Genomic DNA, 20,345 nt, shown 5'->3' with positions numbered 1-20,345 from the left:
CCACGAAGCATCGTTACCCATCGCGCCACAAAAGCCGCGGCCCTTGCAACGCAAGGGGCAACCCTACTTCAAGTCTCAGAGCGAGTGACGTCACCGATTGAAACGCTATTAGCGCGCACCACCGCTAACTAACTAGCCATTTCACATTGGTTACATAGGCCTAGTACTCTTGAAGGTCCATGGCATATTCTACAGTCTTTACTTTTGGGGACTGGATACTGTGCTATGTAGCATCTGGTTAAATGTTACAAACCCTGACATTAGGAGATAGTATCCAATTGCATAATTGGCTTTTAGTGGCTCTGTAAACTTTAGTAGACCCATCTTAATCGAAGATCAACAACCGTCAGTAGTACTGAGTGGTGATCACAGACACAGCCACTATCTATCTATCTGCTCTACTAACCAACATCTAGAGCAGACATTTCCAGCATCCTCACAGCACTAAACAATAATAACTGTTGACTTTCATAAATTTAGTCTTTCCTATTCATTTTCTGTTATGGAACAGTTAAGAGAACTTACAGTATATACAATAGCCGATGGATAGCCAGCCCAGAGCCTGCATGATCCATTGTTTAATCATGGGTGGGTGAATGTAGGGATTATATGGTCTTGTGGTTCAAATATGATTTTCCATCATCGTTGGCAACAGAACTCCAAGTCCCATCTATGCTTCTCTACTGTATATTCCCCTTCATCTCAGAAAGGGGAGGAAATATTACATTTACATTTACATTTAAGTCATTTAGCAGACGCTCTTATCCAGAGCGACTTACAAAATGGTGCATTCACCTTATGATATCCAGTGGAACAACCACTTTACAATAGTGCATCTAAATCTTTTAGGGGGGGGGGGGGTTAGAAGGATTACTTTATCCTATCCTAGGTATTCCTTAAAGAGGTGGGGTTTCAGGTGTCTCCGGAAGGTGGTGATTGACTCCGCTGTCCTGGCGTCGTGAGGGAGCTTGTTCCACCATTGGGGTGCCAGAGCAGCGAACAGTTTTGACTGGGCTGAGCGGGAACTGTGCTTCCTCAGAGGTAGGGGGGCCAGCAGGCCAGTGGTGGATGAACGCAGTGCCCTTGTTTGGGTGTAGGGCCTGATCAGAGCCTGAAGGTATGGAGGTGCCGTTCCCTTCACAGCTCCGTAGGCAATCACCATGGTCTTGTAGCAGATGCGAGCTTCAACTGGAAGCCAGTGGAGAGAGCGGAAGAGCGGGGTGACGTGAGAGAACTTGGGAAGGTTGAACACCAGACGGGCTGCGGCGTTCTGGATGAGTTGTAGGGGTTTAATGGCACAGGCAGGGAGCCCAGCCAACAGCGAGTTGCAGTAATCCAGACGGGAGATGACAAGTGCCTGGATTAGGACCTGCGCCGCTTCCTGTGTGAGGCAGGGTCGTACTCTGCGAATGTTGTAGAGCATGAACCTACAGGATCGGGTCACCGCCTTGATGTTAGTGGAGAACGACAGGGTGTTGTCCAGGATCACGCCAAGGTTCTTAGCACTCTGGGAGGAGGACACAAGGGAGTTGTCAACCGTGATGGCGAGATCATGGAACGGGCAGTCCTTCCCCGGGAGGAAGAGCAGCTCCGTCTTGCCGAGGTTCAGCTTGAGCTGGTGATCCGTCATCCACACTGATATGTCTGACAGACATGCAGAGATGCGATTCGCCGCCTGGTTATCAGAAGGGGGAAAGGAGAAGATTAATTGTGTGTCGTCTGCATAGCAATGATAGGAGAGACCATGTGAGGATATGACAGAGCCAAGTGACTTGGTGTATAGCGAGAATAGGAGAGGGCCTAGAACAGAGCCCTGGGGGACACCAGTGGTGAGAGCGCGTGGTGCGGAGACAGATTCTCGCCACGCCACCTGGTAGGAGCGACCTGTCAGGTAGGACGCAATCCAAGCGTGGGCCGCGCCGGAGATGCCCAACTCGGAGAGGGTGGAGAGGAGGATCTGATGGTTCACAGTATCAAAGGCAGCAGATAGGTCTAGAAGGATGAGAGCAGAGGAGAGAGAGTTAGCTTTAGCAGTGCGGAGAGCCTCCGTGACACAGAGAAGAGCAGTCTCAGTTGAATGCCCAGTCTTGAAACCTGACTGATTAGGATCAAGAAGGTCATTCTGAGAGAGATAGCAGGAGAGCTGGCCAAGGACGGCACGTTCAAGAGTTTTGGAGAGAAAAGAAAGAAGGGATACTGGTCTGTAGTTGTTGACATCGGAGGGATCGAGTGTAGGTTTTTTCAGAAGGGGTGCAACTCTCGCTCTCTTGAAGACGGAAGGGACGTAGCCAGCGGTCAAGGATGAGTTGATGAGCGAGGTGAGGAAGGGGAGAAGGTCTCCGGAAATGGTCTGGAGAAGAGAGGAGGGGATAGGGTCAAGTGGGCAGGTTGTTGGGCGGCCGGCCGTCACAAGACGCGAGATTTCATCTGGAGAGAGAGGGGAGAAAGAGGTCAAAGCACAGGGTAGGGCAGTGTGAGCAGGACCAGCGGTGTCGTTTGACTTAGCAAATGAGGATCGGATATCGTCAACCTTCTTTTCAAAATGGTTGACGAAGTCATCCGCAGAGAGGGAGGAGGGGGGGGGGAGGGGGAGGAGGATTCAGGAGGGAGGAGAAGGTAGCAAAGAGCTTCCTAGGGTTAGAGGCAGATGCTTGGAATTTAGAGTGGTAGAAAGTGGCTTTAGCAGCAGAGACAGAAGAGGAGAATGTAGAGAGGAGTGAGTGAAAGGATGCCAGGTCCGCAGGGAGGCGAGTTTTCCTCCATTTCCGCTCGGCTGCCCGGAGCCTTGTTCTGTGAGCTAGATGTGTGATATTAGATGTGGTATGACTGTATGTACATTGTGTAATCATTTCATTCAATATTTGTATATTTGGATCATAGAGTTAAAGATGCGTTATAAAGGTTTTGTATCATTTCAGACAGTCGTTTTGAAAGTATGGACTCATGAGCCAAAACGGGGGCCCGAAAATTGTGCACAATTGTGTACAACGTCATCCATTTCGTATGATATGTTACATCCTGCTAAAAAAATATATATAATTGCAATTTCTATGATATGTTACAAATTCCAATTCGTACTTTATGTTACGAATTTGTAAGTGCTTAAATGGACCCCGATCAATCTCATGAAATAACTAAGAGGGAATTTGAGATTACTTGGATTGCAAATGGCAAAGGCAATGATTTTTATGGATAAATAAGATAAGAGTGAACCTCCAGAGATGATTCCAGTCAAATAGATGACCAAATTCACAACAGTCACACACAGTAAATCAAGAAGGTTTGAACAAGGTTCATACGATAAACCTTAAAAAAAAAAAAAAAACCTTTTCATTTCCACAAACCCTGTGCTTTGGGAGAAGATTGAAATGTCGTCCTTAAACCTTCCAAGCATTCCTATTTGCAATTTCAACATAGGCTCCACCATTCCATGGCTGATATTATGACCCTTCTCATGTTTACTACGTCTCCTCTTGGGCTTCCTTATCTCTGAAAGGTGGCGTGCATTGATGCTTGGGAGACTGGAGACCACTTTAGGGGTCTAATTCCTGCACAAAGCTGCTTACAGCTCCTTTAGTGCTTCCCGGACAGTAGGCCTATCCTTGCCATGGGATTTCTACCGGCCCAGCCCCCCCATAATTAGGCCACCCACATTCACAGTCATAAGCCTAAGGGATTGTGTACTCTGAAGGATTCCTGTGAACTTCATATTGGAAAATGACTGATTGGGAAGAATGGAATTGAAGTAGGGGCTCTGCTGCTTTTCAATTAATGTACCATTGAATACATTTAGGTAGCTAGCACCTTGGAGTTTTCCTTGTTTGCTAATTTGATGAACACTATCTGAAGGAGAGACTCACTTTTTCAGTAGCAAGTTGTATTTTATTAGGCTATGACACAGGAATTCTCCATTTCTGATGCACAATCTGTGATGAACCTTTTGTTAGGCTGCTATATCAATGTTATGAAGTACATCAATGAATAGAGGAGACACTATGTATTCACAATATAGCCTATTCAAATGCTACAGATGTGGATGAATATAATTAAGTCCGTTCCTGTTTATGAAAGGTTCCGTTATGAATCGTGCAGGCAGCAGCCCAGCTCTTTTGATTGAATTTGTGGTCCCTTAGATTTCCATGAAATCAAATCAATCTGATGAATAAAGTGTGACACAATTAAAGTGCATTAAAACCTACATTTTCAAGAACATTCCCTCAAAAGCTCTTTATCCTTTGGAGAAAGCAGCAAGAAAAGGGCTTTGGAAAGTCCCCTATGTTGGTATGTGGTAAACCTAGATGGTTTTATGATGATCATAGATGATGGTTCTATGATTCAATTAATGATTTATCTCTAGTTCTCCAGAAGCCTCTCCCATTTCTTGGAAAAATAAAACATGAATGCATGCTCGTAATGTAGGATGAGACCACTTAGGTTTAATGAAATTCTGAGCAATTAAATGTGTACTAGGAGGAAAAAGTGACCTTTTGAAATGAGCTTAACGCATTTATTTATTTCAGTGTAAAGGTATAGGCGATCCCCCTCAGAAAAAAATCCTCCTACTTCCTGAAGTTGCTGCCTTCTTGGGACAACCTTGTAAAATATATTTAATCTCAATAGGATTTAGAAAAGCAAATATGTACAGTATATGGTAAATAGGCTAATCATGTAACCCTAATGTGCTTCACAGCACTGCACAGAGTTTTGAAACTAAGTTTCCATGGACCTCTTTGGCACTCCTATGCTTCAGCTACAATGGGAGTGGTTTTCATACCATAATGTAGCTAGTTCTCTTCTGCGGCTGGGACCAATTAAGTAGCCTCTAGGCAGCCTATTTGAAAACAAATTATTATCACTGTAAGCTTATTAAAACGCAGCAAGCCAAATAACCTGAAAATAAACATTACCAGGTATTCTCATTCATTATTTGGGTCTATAGTGTCATGGACAGACAATATGACACTAGATAGTAAGAAACATTAACCTGTTCACATTAAGTTATGTACATCTCTTATGGCTGTTATCCTTGCATGCAAAGGAACAATCTCAATAACCACTCACAGTCCAAGCTATTTGTATGTTACCCAGGGGGGCAGGAAGTCTTTGGTTTGATGATGCCGTATTTTGATTGACGTGCCAGTATCACGCCAATAGAGTTAGGAATGATGGTGCTTTCAAGACAACTGGGAATTTGGAAAAAACAAGGTCAAATCATGACATCAGTTATCTTCAGGTCAGAAAGTTGCAGCTCTAGAAAGATACCCGAGTTCTCAACATGGAATTCCGAGTTGAATGACCGTTCCAAAAAAAAGTGTTGCTTGTTTTTTCCCCAAGTTCCCAGTTGTCTTAGATGCACTGAAGTCAAAGATTTACTAGTTACGAGTTCCCAGTTGTTTTGAACGCGGCATTAGAATCATTAATGGGGGGTGAGGAGGACCATTTTTGTCCAGAAGTAATTTAGCCATTCATTGTATTTAATTAAAAAATATATTTAACTAGGCAAGCCAGTTAAGAACAAATTCTTATTTACAATGACAGCCTACCAGGGAGTAAACTGCCTTGTTCAGGGGCAGAATGACATATTTTTACCTTGTCAGCTCAGGGATTCGATCCAGCAACCTCTCAGTTACTGGCCCAACCACAAGGCTGCCACCCATTGTTGTAACACTGCACTCTGAGAGTCGGGAAGCAAGTTCAGGGAGTGAATAAATGTAATTAGTAAATGAAACACGTAACAAACAGCACACTGACAGGAAACAGAAACAGAAACAATGACGACTGGGGAAAAAACCCAAAGGGGAGTGACATATACAGGGCAGGTAATCAAGGAGGTGATGGAGTCCAGGTGAGTGTCATTATGAGATAATGTGCGTAATGATGGTGACAGGTGTGCGCCATAAAGAGCAGCCTGGTGACCTAGAGGCCGGAGAGGGAGCACACATGACAATTGTAGTAACTGCGCTCTCTAGAGTTGCTATTTTCTCGAGTTTTATCATTCATTTGTGACATTCCTGGATTAGTCATTATAATTAATAAATACGATAGTCAGTCAGTTTAAAAGAGGTTAAGACTGTGTCATAAACATTAAAACAAGGACTGTGTACATATCTGGCTATGCTGGCAAAATCACTACATATCCCATCGAGCCAAATGGGGGATGCTGCCCGTTGTCACAGTTCGAAGACCAGACAGAAACGTCCAGCTAACCCTACGCCAATGACACCGGTGGATCTCAAAACTGAAATTGGATCTGCGTTAAGTAGCAACGATATCCTTTGCCACCATCGTCTTATGACAGATATCTCGAACCAGTCATGACTATTTAACAAAACAATAAATCATTTTCAAGTTTCTTTCCAGCAAATGTCTTAGTCATATGATTGTATAACTTAGCAAAGGAGTTTTCAAGTTAAAGGTGCAATATTTATGAAGTTTGGCAATGAGGACGAAAACTAGCATAGTTCAGCCAGAGACACTAGAGAAAGGAGGAGATAGGAATCCTATTGGGCAATGAATGAAGGAAATTTTAACGCCCCACCCAGCAAACTGTCGCCCAATCGCATTCAAGTTGTCATGATACGTCACGTGGTTGTTAAGCTAATCGTCACATATTCCTATCTCAAAGTCAGGGTATCATGGTACGCTCAAGACAACTGGGAATTCAGGATAAACTAGGTCAAATCATGATGTCAGTGATCTTCATGTTGGAAAGTCAGAGCTCTAGAAAGAGACCCAAGTTCCCGACTTCGAATTCTGAGGTGGATGACCATTCAAAACAATTTTCCGAGTTGGAAATAGTTTTTTTTTTCAAGTTCCCGATTGTCTTGAAAGCACAGACATCTGAAGTCGGCGATTTCCGAGTTCCCAGTTGTTTTGAACTCTGCATTAGTTCAGAAACTTGCCTATTTTATTAGAAAGTAGGCAATATCACGATTCCAAAGCTATACAATATTACAGAGAACAATTATCTTACATCTTGGGAAAAGATTTGTAATGTCATTCTTCTTGTTCACAAAATTCACTCCCATTCTCTACTTGAAGAAGAGCTCTCCTTGTCACAGAATCATCCAGAATGCGCAGCTTGACCCGATGACAATGCATGGGCTTCGTACACAATGGCCATTAATACGGTTCCAATGTAGTTTCCCATCTCCTCAAAAGTATCGAGCTTGGGCCTTGTGCGCACTAGGCTAACTCAGGTGACAGATTGTCGTTTTTAATGCACTGATATCAGGAGCTGGAAGCGAAAAGTTTGATAAAATAATTCAGAGAATGAAACTAATAAATCAGATTACTTATATTTAAAGAGAGCAAATCAATATATAATCACGAAATCAGCTGTAACTGTCAATAGTAAAACAAATCTTAAAACGATGTTTGAGTGAACTCCGAATACAGAAAATAAATGGTGTGAAGTCACTTCCAGACACGGTAGACTCCTCCTCACAGTCTGTCCTTTTGAGTTTTGAATCAGCGTCTTTTCCCAACAAAGTCATGTAAGGATATATCAATTATCCTGTTCGAGCTTTTGTGCCGAATCCACTGAGGTGCTTCAGTTGCCACGTTTATGGTCATGTGGCAGCAATGTGTAGGAGGGAGTTTCCAAGATGTGGGAAGTGTGTAGAAGGGCTTGGACAGAGGATTGTGTAGTTTCGGTGGAAAAAGTTGTGTGTCAAATGTAGGGGTACCCATGTTGTTGGGAATTTGAAGTGTCTGGTGTGAGTGAGGCAGGTTGAGGATGCCAGAGTCAGAGTAGTGCAAAAGGCGTCATATGCTGAGGCAGTGAAGAAAGTAGAGGAGGATTGGTCAAGGGTGAGGGGTCCTAAGAGGATCCCTGTGGGTAGTAGATCTGTGCCAGCAGTAAGGGATAGGCCAACGAGTGATACAGTATGTATCAGTAAGGTTGGCTTCTTAGTGTTCATAGCAATGGTAATCAAACTGTACCGCAGAAATGGAACATGAATCACAGAAAATAGATGTTGTTGTGGATGCTGCAGAGAAGTACTTGGGTGTATGAGATTTGGCTTTGAAAGAGTTACAGTGTGTGTTGAGTGGTGGTGTCCCGTTCTTCCAGGCCGTTGGCATGGTGCAGGAGCAGATATGGTCAAAGTAATTGAATGGGGTAGTGGGTTTTTAGCAGTAGTGGTGCGTGGGTAAAATCCCTGACAAAGCCAGGCCAGAAAAATATAGCCATATTAGAACCTACAATATGTGTTATGATAATTGCGTTGTTTGCTCTATAACCTGTTAGTTCATATGCCTTGCCACCGTGATATACAGTATAGGCCTAAGGCCGAGATAATAAGAAGACACAGTGGCAGAATAAATTCAAACACACCTTTGTTTCATCACAAAACCGGAAAGCAACATATGTCCAGTGGAGTCCACAAAGCATATTGCACATAGCAAACAGTTAAATGACCTAAAGCATGGTCAATCAAGGTAATGTTTTCAACATTTTTGGACTACTAAACAAATATTGATTTAGAACACCGGAGAGTAACCCCAAATCGCAAAAGAAACAGGAGCTAGCTCCACTAGTCCAGCACCATTTCAACTTCAACATTGCAACATCATCAAATCCCCTATGCTTAGTTGTCAATGTATTAGACTAAAAGATTCCAAAAACAATTTAGTCCAATCAACGTAAGCTAAATATCATGTGGCTGTTCATAGTACTGATTTCTGTGTGTGTGTGTGTGTGTGTGTGTTTCTGTGTGTGTGTGTGTGTGTGTGTGTGTGTGTGTGTGTGTGTGTGTGTGTGTGTGTGTGTGTGTGTGTGTGTGTGTGTGTGTGTGTGTGTGTGTGTGTGTGTGTGTGCGTAAGTAGAAAAAACATGTTGACTCATCCTACTTGCAGAGAAATACCAATGCCGTCCTCCTATCTATCATGTTGACGAAATGGTTCACTCTTTTAGATTTTGTTGTCCTAGGCTACCTGGCTAAAATGCTTGCTCGATAGCCTAACTTCCTTTCATGGGAAACGACACACCAGACCAGCTAGTTAACATTAGCCTACTACATCTAGCTACATATTGAAACTCCATCCTCTCAGGCCAGATGCACAATGTATGAATTTATGGTTGGATCAGAACCGCCGTTATAATCATTGGCCAGCAAAGATAATTAAGTAAAACCACAAGTCTAAATCTCTATCTCCTTCCAAGGCAAATTTTGTAAAGGGACAATTTTAGCTAGCTAGCTATTCTCCGAAGGACAACAACACAACGAGATGCAACAATTCAAGTTTTTTTCTGTCAATAACGTTTGGCTTGATGATATGTGATTGGTGTGAAGCCAAATCCAAACTGGCTTCCTTTGACACAGTTTTTTTTTTTTTTGGGGGGGGGGCGCGCGCTGTTTCACTCACTCTGATGTTTCTCCTGTGAGATACATTCAGGCTCTTGCAAATTTAAGGAAAACACAGAGACGGAAGATATTATTATTAAGATATTATTCTATATGTATTTTGTATTTATTTTTTTGTCCATTTTTTGGGGAAGTCTGGCTTCCCTTGGCATCCATGAATACACACCACCGGTTTTAATGAGTAGGTTGGAAGGGTGTTTTTTCCTTTTCCCATTTTGTATCACAAAGTATAATGGATTTATACTATAGTCCAGTTGGGGGCGGTAATGGATATTGGATGCCAACCGCCGTTAAACCCCATCGAAGAAGAAGAAGAAGACTCCTCCTACTCACCACTATGGTCACGCCACTGACATGCCTCTCGGAATAGCACGGAACCTCGCTGAAAATTGTACGTAAACTTGCTCTCGTATATCGACAGAGTACGAATCGTAGCTTTAGCAAAGAAGATTAAAACCCACCTTTTAAGTCCTGGACTAATTTGGTCGATTGATCGACAACTTTATCGGTACTTCCAGAGGCTTTTGGCTTTGTCTGGCTAACGTAACGAGGTATATTTTGGGGATAGGAGTGGAATTGTGTGGGCACACGGAAAGGAAGGAGGATTTCATCCGATTCGCCTCAACCTGGGCACTCTTCATGCATGTGAGTCGTTCTCGTCTCAAGCTGTGTGCTTAGAATGTTTAGCTAGCTAGCCATGATGTAGGCTAGCACGTTAGCAATGCATACATGCTAAATACAGTACTACCGTCAGCATTGAATACTATCTCGTATCGCTTTACTTGCAACGAATTCTGTGTATTTAATATTGGCTTAGCGCGTAACGTTATATTGTTAAAGAAAGTAGTTAAAGTTAGAACTGAACTTGCTAGCTAACGTTAGACATTTCGATTGTTCGTCGTCAGCCATGCAACACAGCTAGCTAACGTTAACGTTAGTAATGATGAAATGTTACGTTATTCATGCAAAACGTCGTTACTCATCATCAGGCCTTACAGTGCAAGACAACGTGAACACTTCAGATTACTTAATGTTAATTTACCAATTAGCTGTCAACATGTCAGGCGTCATTTGCGCCTAAAGCCCATTGTCTGTGGTAAAACTAGCACTAGTTGGCGTTAGGTAGTTACAGTAACTAGCTAGTACTGTGCTGTTATAGAGTGCAACAATATAACGTTAACTAGCTAACTAGTTTACCAAAACTGCATTTGCATTGCTTGTTGTAGCGTTACATTGTAGCTACGTGACTAGTGCATACGCGATCGTGTTTTATTGGCATTCATCATGGATGAAAAGCATGAACAAAATGTTTTTGTTTGATCTAACTACTTTGTCAGTTTGCGTTTCATCTCAGACATGTAAACCTAAACGTTTTAATTAGTTAGTTTATAACTTATATGGCGGTGCTCATTTAACCACTGTTTGTTTGAATATTGGGTTTATTCAGCAGAACTAATCATATTGGCACTAGTGAGGAAACCACCATATGACAGTATTGGGTGTTGTTGCTGGTTCCTTGTAAATGTAGCCACCACCAGTAAGCTGTACTTGATAATAAAGTATTGTCTTAAGCAACATGTTGCAAATGGCTTCTTCTGCTCTGTATTGCAGGTCAGGGGTACATTCTCAAGGCCACTGCTGCAGGCCACATACTGATGGAAACACACTGCCGGAGGCACCATAGGGGTGCTTTTGAGAATGACCTAAAGACAAGTTAAAAAACATAATCACCCAGAGAACTATTGAGGACTAGAACATTCAATACGTGTTGTGTTTTTCTTTTTTGGCCAAAGTGTGTTTGCTCAGTTAATACATTCTCAGAAAAACAAGAAGAGTAACCAATTGCTGGGACCTGCTCGAACAAGTTATTCACACAGTGTTTATTTTCGAAAGAAATAACACCCCTGTGAAAAAAAGTAATCACGATGGCTGCGGAAGGATATCAGTACAGGGCACTTTACGACTACAAGAAGGAGAGAGAGGAGGACATTAACCTCCATGTGGGGGACATCTTAACAGTGACCAAAGGGGCCCTGGGGGCCCTTGGGTACAGCGATGGCCTGGAGGAAAGGCCCGAGGACATTGGCTGGCTGCCTGGCTTTAATGAAACCACTCAGGAAAAGGGGGACTTCCCTGGGACATATGTGGAGTTCATTGGGAAGAAGAGGATCTCTCCTCCCACTCCCAAGCCGAGACCCCCCAGACCCTTACCCATGGCCCCGGGCTCTTCCAAGGCTGACTCTGGTGATGAACAAGGTGAGTTATTAACAGTCTGCCTTCAACCAAACCCCAATACCATGTTTCTGGGACCTGGTATTGGGATGCAGTTGTGATTGTTTTGATTAGTACTGTACAAACAATGTTCAGTGTAAAAAAAAAAAGAAGACGCAATTAAACAATTTCTAACCACATGGGTATTTTAAAAAATATATATATTTTTTTTACATGCCCCCCACACCCACAGGTTTTGATTGAGTAGGGCCCCACGCAGTTCAGCCTAACTTTTCTCCTGCATTAACAGCTAGTTGCTGAAACACAATGACATTCCAAAGACTAATCCACCATTGGTTTGCAGCCAAGCTGACATGTAAACCCTGCGGTGGTAGAATGGTTCATCTTTCATACAGACTAATCTCTTGGTAACATGACCAATGAGTTTTAGATACATCACCCCTTACCCTTTTGTTAGATTTCATCTAAGATACTTTTTCACCCACAAAGCAAATCCAGATGGTAGGCTACTTTGCGAATACCCTACCCCTAAATTGAATGTTCAATCATCCCTCGGTGGTATACAGTGCATTAGGAAAGTATTCAGACTCCTTGACTTTTTCCACATTTTGTTATGTTACAGCCTTCTTATCAAACTGATTAAATTGTTTAAAAAAATCCTGTCCCCCTTACACACACAACCCCATAATGACAAAGAAAAAACAGGTTTTTAGATATTTTTGCAAAGTTATAAAAAATACCCTTTACTCAGTACTTTGTTGAAGCACCTTTGGCAGCGATTACAGCCTTGTCTTCTTGGGTATGACCCTACAAGCTTGGCACACCTGTATTTGGGGGAGTTTCTTCCATTCTTCTCTGCAGATCCTCTCAAGCTCAGTCAGGTTGTATGGGGAGCGTCGCTGCACAGCTATTTTCAGGTCTCTCCAGAGATGTTCGATTGGGTTCTGGCTCTGGCTTGGCCACTCGGACATTCAGAGACTTGTCTGAAAGCCACTACTGCATTGTCTTGGCTGTGTGGTTGTCCTGTTGGAAGGTGAACCTTCGCCTCAGCCTGAGGTCCTGAGCGCTCTGGAGTAGGTTGTCACCAAGGATCGCTCTGTACTTTGCTCCGTTCATCTTTCCCTCGATCCTGACTAGTCTCCCAGTCCCTGCACTGGAAAAAAATCCCCACAGCATGATGCTGCCACCACCATGCTTCACCGTAGGAATGGTGCCAGGTTTCCTCCAGATGTGACACTTGACATTTAGGCCAAAGAGTTCAATCTGTTTCATCAGACCAGATAATCTTGCTACTCATGGTCTGAGAGTCTTTTAGGTGCCTTTTGGCTAAACTCCCAAATGAGCTGTCATGTGCTTTTTTACTGAGGAGTGTCTTCTGTCTGGCCACTACCATAAAGGCCTGATTGGTGGAGTGTTGAAGAGATGGTTGTCCTTCTGGTAAGTTCTCCCATCTCCACAGTGGAACTCTAGAGCTCTGTCAATGACCCTCAGGTTTTTGGTCACCTCCCTGACCAAGGCTCTTCTCACCCGATTGCTCAGTGTGGCTGGGTGGCCAGCTCTAGGAAGAGTCTTGGTGGTTCCTAACTTCTTCCATTTAAGAATGATGATAGCCACTGTGTTCTCTGACCTTCAATGCTGCAGAAATGTTTTGGTACCTTTCCCCAGATCTGTGCCTCGACACAATCCTGTCTCGGAGCTCAACGGACAATTCCTTCGACATCGTTGCTTGGTTTTTGCTCTGACATGCACTGTCAACTGTGGGACCTTTATATAGACAGGTTTGTGCCTTTCCAAATCACGCCCAATCAATTGAATTTACCACAGGTGGACTCCAATCAAGTTGTAGCAACATCTCAAGAATGATCAATGGAAACAAGATGCACCTGACCTCAATTTTGAGTCTCATAGCAAAGGGTCTGAATACTTATGTAGAATGGGGAATTTCTGTTTTATATTTTTTGTACATTTGCAAACATTTCTAAAAAATGGATTTCACTTTGTCATTATGGGATATTGTGTAGATTGAGGGGGGGAAAACAACTTATTAATTTTTAGAATAAGGCTGTAATGTAACAAAATGTGGTAAAAGTCAAGGCGTACTTTCTGAATGCACTGTATATATATTTTATACCTAAAGGGGTCTTATATTTCAAAATCAAATAGCTAAGTGATCCATGGTATGACCATCTTAAAATAATTCCATGTTAGCTTAGCCCACCCCAACGGCCTCGACTTTTAGAGGTTAAATATCCACCCCAAATTAAGTCCGATGTCTGCAGAAAGAATGGGGTGTTAGCTACATGACATCTTGAGTTAGAAAAAATGTAACTACAGTAAGTGAAGTGGATTATCACCAGGTAACAGAATTATAATAACATCAGTTGTCTGTGATCTGTACTATACAGAAATGCATAATTATCAATGTAATTCTCTTCATGGTGATGTATCCTCAATAGGTACAAAGGTAGAAAAATGGAATATCCTCCTTTTGTATGTTTGGGTATTATTCTACATGCTGGATATTATTTTAATGAGCTCCGCCCTAAACAAGACCAAATTTGGTTGGTCTGGACTGGACCAAATTTGTACCAATCATAGACGTCTGCGTTTCACAAGTTTGGACATCAGAGTACGTGTGACCATTTATTATTTATTAATGGCATCTCCATTTTGTCGCCGCACGAACCCTTTTAAGCGCTCGCTTTTCTGCACAGACCCTTTTAAGCACAACACGCTCTGTTGACGCTGTGCTTTCTCAGCAAGCAGCAGAGTAGTGCTGTCTCTCTCTCTCTCTCTACACTATGCATGCAGGTTTTGAGCAACAATTTTGAAGGAAAACTTCAAGAAAATTCAACCATAAACATATTCCCAGGTTTTTCTTTAGTAACATCAAACTTAATTAGCATAGAAGTACAGTAGCTAGGTAGTTATGCTAACGTTAGCTATCTAGCTAACCAAACGTGAATGTTTACAATGCCATGGCTGAATGCCTCTTGATTGAACTCTAATTTCCCTCAATGATTTTAATCAGGACAAGACATCCATTCCATTTAGCTACTGTTTTTGTTGTAGTTCTCAGGTTAAAAGATTTAAGCAAACGATTTCTAGTAGTAGCAGCTTGTAAGTTCATGTTGAAGAGCATGGATAAGTAGCCTACGGGTAAATCCATTTTGAATTCTATCACATTTTTATAGCATTCCTTTTGATTTAAACATCTTTCCATACATGTTTGCCCATGGAAGAAGTGGTCAAAGTTACTATTTGGACCAGAATGACAAAACATTCAGGAGATAAAGGTGCAAAAAATTGACCCATTTTGCGTAACCCACCATACAATGAGACATCCATGTTTTCATCACTGGAAAGGATAAATGGTTGAGTTTGATATATATTTTTTCAGCCAGGTGGTTTGTGTTTCCAATGAAGATTTGTTTGGGAATGTTGATTCCTAAGCTATACCAATCGTTGTAGTAAGCGGGCTATGTGCCAATGTTTGCAAGGGAGCCATTGTCTCAACTCTCTTTATTTCAAAAGAAGTAGGCCTAGGGTCAAGCAAGTCAGTTGACATTGTTTGCTTTTAGTTTTTTGTTTCAGTTACCTCATTTGCACTTGCCCATGCAGTTTGGTCCATGTGGTTACTTTGGCCCAGCGTCAAACGCTAGCAGAGAAAGACGGTTTACATGGTGGGACTACAATGTCAGCCTTGATAACAAGTGGCAGTGCTCACAGTAGCCCCACTGAATGCTAACCAGGGCCGGAGGACAATGGTGCTTGGCTCTGGTCCAGCGCCCAGCGCATTGTGTTGCTGCGCAGCACCTGGTACCAGCCCACCAATTGGACCTCTGGAGCACTTCTCTTTGTTACTTCTCTTGGCCTGCATCGAAAAGAGATCAAATTCATTTCCCCTTTGGGCACAAAGTAATGTTTTTGCACCCGTCATTCTACACTACATTACCAAAGGTATGTGGACACCTCTTTGAACATCTCATTCCAAAACCATGGGCATTAGTATGGAGTTGGTCCTCCCTTTGCTGCTATAACAGCATCCTCTCTTCTGGGAATGCTTTCATCTAGATGTTGAAACATTGCTGCAGGGACTTGCTTGCATTCAGCCATGAGCATTAGTGAGGTTGGTCACTGATGTTGGGAGATTAGGCCTGGCTCGCAGTCTGCGTTCCAATTCATCCCAAAGGTGTTTGATGGGGTTGAGGTCAGGGCTCTGTGCAGGTCAGTCAAGTTCTTCCATACCGATCTCGACAAACCATTTCTGTATGGACCTCACTTTGTGCACGCCGGCATTGTCATTCTGAAACAGGAAGGGCTTTCCCTAAACTGTTGCCACAGTTGGAAGCACATAATCGTCTAGAATGTCATTGTATGCTGTAGCTTTAAGATTTCCCTTCACTGGAACTAAGGGGCTGAGCCGAACCTGGAAAAACAGCCAGACCATTATTCCTCCTCCACCAAACTTTACAGTTGGCATTATGCATTGGGGCAGGTAGCGTTCTCCTGGCATCCACCAAACCCAGATTTGATGGTCGGACAGCCAGATGGTGAAGCGTGATTCATCACTCCTGAGAACACGTTTCCACTGCTCCAGAGTCCAATGGCGGCGAACTTTACACCACTCAGCCGACACTTGGCATTGTGCATGGTGATCTTAGGCTTGTGTGCGGCTGCTTGCCCATGGAAACCCGTTTCATGAAGCTCCCGACAAACAGTTATTGTGTCGATGTTGCTTCCAGAGGCAGTTTGGAACTCAGTAGTGAGTGTTGCAAATGAGTTCAGATAATCTTTACACGCTTCAGCACTCGGTGGTCCTGTTCTGTGAGCTTGTGTGGCCTACCACTTCGCGGGTGAGCTGCTGTTGCTCCTAGACGTTTCCACTTCACAATAACAGCACTTACAGTTGACCGGGGCAGTTCTGGAAGGGCAAAAATTTGACAAACTGGCTTGTCGGAAAGTTGTCATCCTATGTTGGTGCCACGTTGAGTCACTGAGCTTTTCAGTGAGGCCATTCTACTACTAATGTTTGTCTATGGAGATTGCATGGTTGTGTGCTGGATTTTATTGACCTGTCAGCAATGGGTGTGCCTGAAATAACCAAATCAACTAATTTGAAGGGGTGTCAACAATTTTATAGGCACAGATTTGGGGTAGGATACCAACAAATTTCTGCAGCATTGAAGGTCCCCAAGAACAGTGGCCTCCATCATGCTTAAATGGAAGAAGTTTGGAAACACCAAGACTCTTCCTAGAGCTGGCCACCCGGCCAAAGCCCGCTTGGAGTTTGTCTGAGAGTCTTTAGATGCCTTTTGGCAATGAGAAACAAGATTCTCTGGTCTCATGAAACCAATATTGAACTCTTTGGCCTGAATGCCAAGTGTCACATCTGGAGGAAACCTGGCACCGTCCCTACATTGAAGCATGGTGGTGGCAGCATCATGTTGTGGGGATGTTTTTCAGCTTCGGTGACTGGGAGACTAATCTGGATTGAGGCAAAGATGAACGGAGCAAAGTACAGAGATCCTTGATGAAAACCTGCTCCAGAGCGCTCAGGGCTTCAGGCTGGGGTGAAGGTTCACCTTCCAACAGGACAACGACCCTGAGCACACAGCCAAGACAATGCAGGAGTGGCTTCGGGACAAGTCTCTGAATGTCCTTGAGTGGCCCAGCCAGAGGAAAGGTCATTGTGGAGGCCAGGTCATCTGATGCAGCACTCATCACTCCTTGGTCAAATAGCCCTTATGCAGCCTGGAGGTGTGTCGGGTCATTGTCCTGTTGAATAACAAATGATAGTCCCACCTAGCACAAACCAGATAGGATGACGTATCGCTGCAGAATGCTGTGGTAGCCATGCTGCTTAAGTGTGCCTTAAATTCTAAATCAATCATCGACAGTCGCCAACATCATCACTCCTCCTTATCCATGCTTCTCGGTGGGAACCACACATGTAGAGTAGGTGAACGGATGTTCTCTGCGTCTCACAAAGATACAGCGGTTGGATCCAAAAACCTCCCATTTGGACTCCAGACCAAAGGACAGATTTCCACTGGTCTAATGTCCATTACTCGTGTTTTTTGGCCCAAGCAAGTCTCTTCTTCTTATTGGTGTCATTTAGTAGTTGTTTCTTTGCCGCAATTCGTCCATGAAGACCTGATTCACACAGACTCCTCTGAACAGTTGATTTTGAGATGTCTGGTACTTGAACTCGGTAAGCATTTATTTGGGCTGCAATCTGAGGTGCAGTTAACTCTAATGAACTTATCCTCTGCAGCAGAGGTAACTCTGGGTCTTCCTTTCCTGTGGCGGTCCTCATGAGAGCAAGTTTCATCATAGTGCTTGATGGTTTTTCTGACTGCAATTGAAGAAACTTTCAAAGTTCTTGAGGTTTTCCATATTGGCTGACCTTCATGTCTTAAAGTAATGATGGACTGTCATTTCTCTTTTCTTATTTGAGCTGTTCTTGCCATAATATGGACTTGGTGTTTTACCAAATAGGGCTATCTTCTATATACCCACCCCTACCTTGTCACAACACAACTGATTGGCTCAAACGCATTATGAAATAAATTCCACAAATTAACTTTTAACAAGGCACACCTACCTCATGAAGTTGGTTGAGAGAATGCCAAGAGTTTTCAAAGGGTGGCTACTTTGAAGAATCTCAAATATAAAATATATTTTGATTTGTGTAACACTGTTTTGGTTACTACATGATTCCATATGTGTTATTTCATAGTTTTGATGTCATCACTATTATTCTACAATGTAGAAAATAGTAAAAATAAGGAAAAATCCTTGAATAAGTAGGCGTGTCCAAACTTTTGACTGATACTGTATGTAAATGTGGTATTTCTGTTTTTTATTTTTTATAAGTCAGCAAAAATGTCTAAACCTGTTTCTTTGTCATTATGGTGCATTGTGTTTAGATTGAGGGGGGGAAAAATGATTTAATCAATTTTAGAATGAGGCTGTAACGTAACAAAATGTGGAATATCAAGTGGTCTGAATACTTTCCGAAGGCACTGGGTATATAGTTTATATTCTGCTGACTAATCTACATGGGCATTATATGGCCCAGATCTGATCTGGAAGCTTGTCTGTTTGGATTGGGCATATTTTTAGGGAGATTTTTGTTGTTGCCTGGTTAAGAAAAATCTCTCATTCCGGCCTTTTGTAGGGGGGAGTTTTGATATTCCATTCACAAAAGATAACTTGAGTCATTTTTGTGTTGTGGAAAAGCCTTGAGTCAACGAGATTACATATCACACCATTATCTTGTTCTTTTTTTACAATGATACATAATTTATCTACCGTCGTAAAAAATAAGAAGTGAGCTATTATAAAACAAACAACCCAGTCTATTTCGGTCAAAACCGACACAATTCTATATGGCCACTTAAGGACGCTGTATCCTATATGCGGGCTCTTTGTCTTTGATCGTCCTCTATGCTCACCTATAAAACAGGCTCTGGTTGCCTGGTTTCCACTCCTTGTCCTTTGTGGTGTGATTGTGAAATTCTTTAGCTGGGGATAGCAGGGTGAGCGAGGAGCCATATGAAGGGGGCATGTGTTGAATGGTTGAACGGTTGAGTGGCAGCGCTGAGCCCAGAGCAAGTGTGAATGTAGCACTAGGAGAAGAAAGTCTCTGTGACCCAGTTACAGAAAGGGGGGGGAGAGGCAGAGAGAGCTTGATGCTGGGAGCGAGAAGAGTGGCTGGAGGGAAGGGGCTGAATGCTGGGGAAAGCTGTTGGTGAGTGATCAGAGCTGAAGGCTGGCTGGGGGGCAGAGGAGAGGGGCTTGGGTGCCTGGGGAGGCTGAGGGGGAGAGGTTCTGAGGAGGGCTCTGGGCGGGAGTGAGAGAGTCTTGTTGCTTCAGAGTGTTTGTGATTTATTGCCTGGCACTGGGGGATCTGGCAGATCCGCTCTCTCTCCCTTTCCTCCAGTGCTTCAGTTTTTTCTTTTTCTCTCACCCTACTCCTCTTTTTAATGTTTTGATAATGTTCCTGGAGTCGGCCCCGGATGGGGGAGCAAGGGGGCAAGAGGGAGGAGAGTGGAGGCTTGGAAAGAGGCCTGTGCTCTCACTGAGCCACAGGGGTTTACTTCAGAGCAGCAGATGTGGAGAGCGCGCGAGGGGGGGGTGCTCTGGACTGGGCTTGGGGAAGCATTCTGGCTCATTCCAGCTCCAAGGCTTTTTAAAACACCAGCGTGCTGCTGCTCCTTTCCTGGGCCTCTCGAATGAGAGGCATGTAGCCAGCCAGCAAAGAGGAACTCCACTCTGAGCCTAAAAACCACTGAGATGAAGAAAGCGTCACTTTCAGTTCACAACTTCCATTCACTCTTTTTGGCTGGAAGGCTCCACCCTAGTAACACATTTTTAAATAGTGGTTGAACCTGGTGTTGAGGCCGTTTTTTAAAATGTATTAAGCATCTGAAGTTGTAGCTTGCGTGACAAAACGGAGTGCTGACAACTGATGTGATTGAATTGGTTCGCCCATTGATACCATAACAGATTCTAACCTACCTACCTACTGCCATGTATACCATAATTCAATTGTGAAATCTCACGTTCCAGTTGCCTCCCATGGACATTTTAATGTGTATGATTGCTGGATGGTCTTATGTACTTTATTGCAGATGTGTGTGTGCAGCTATTAGCATACCATAAATACCATAGTACTTATGGTATGCAACATTTATTTATTTTTTACCTTTTTAACTTTTTAGTGACGGGGCAGTATTC

At 43.2% G+C, this 20,345-nt stretch overlaps 1 protein-coding gene across 1 annotated transcript in view; it reads left to right on the top strand.

Annotated features, from left to right (window-relative positions):
* Nucleotides 1-9,695: 9,695 nt before the first annotated feature.
* Nucleotides 9,696-20,345, top strand: part of LOC106563018 (phosphatidylinositol 3-kinase regulatory subunit alpha) — a 55,231-nt gene continuing 44,581 nt past the window's right edge. Inside the window, exons 1-2 of the mRNA XM_014128203.3 lie at nt 9,696-10,013; nt 10,980-11,624. Coding sequence (XP_013983678.1) covers nt 11,294-11,624 — 331 coding nt within the window. The 5' untranslated portion in view covers nt 9,696-10,013; nt 10,980-11,293. The remainder of the gene's footprint in view (nt 10,014-10,979; nt 11,625-20,345) is intronic.

The sequence above is a fragment of the Salmo salar genome, chromosome 11 (assembly GCF_965601325.2).
Source record: "Salmo salar chromosome 11, fSalSal1, whole genome shotgun sequence".
Taxonomy (NCBI): Eukaryota; Metazoa; Chordata; class Actinopteri; order Salmoniformes; family Salmonidae; genus Salmo; species Salmo salar.
Note: the sequence above shows the minus strand (reverse complement) of the source record. Positions and strands in the feature narration are given on the sequence as shown.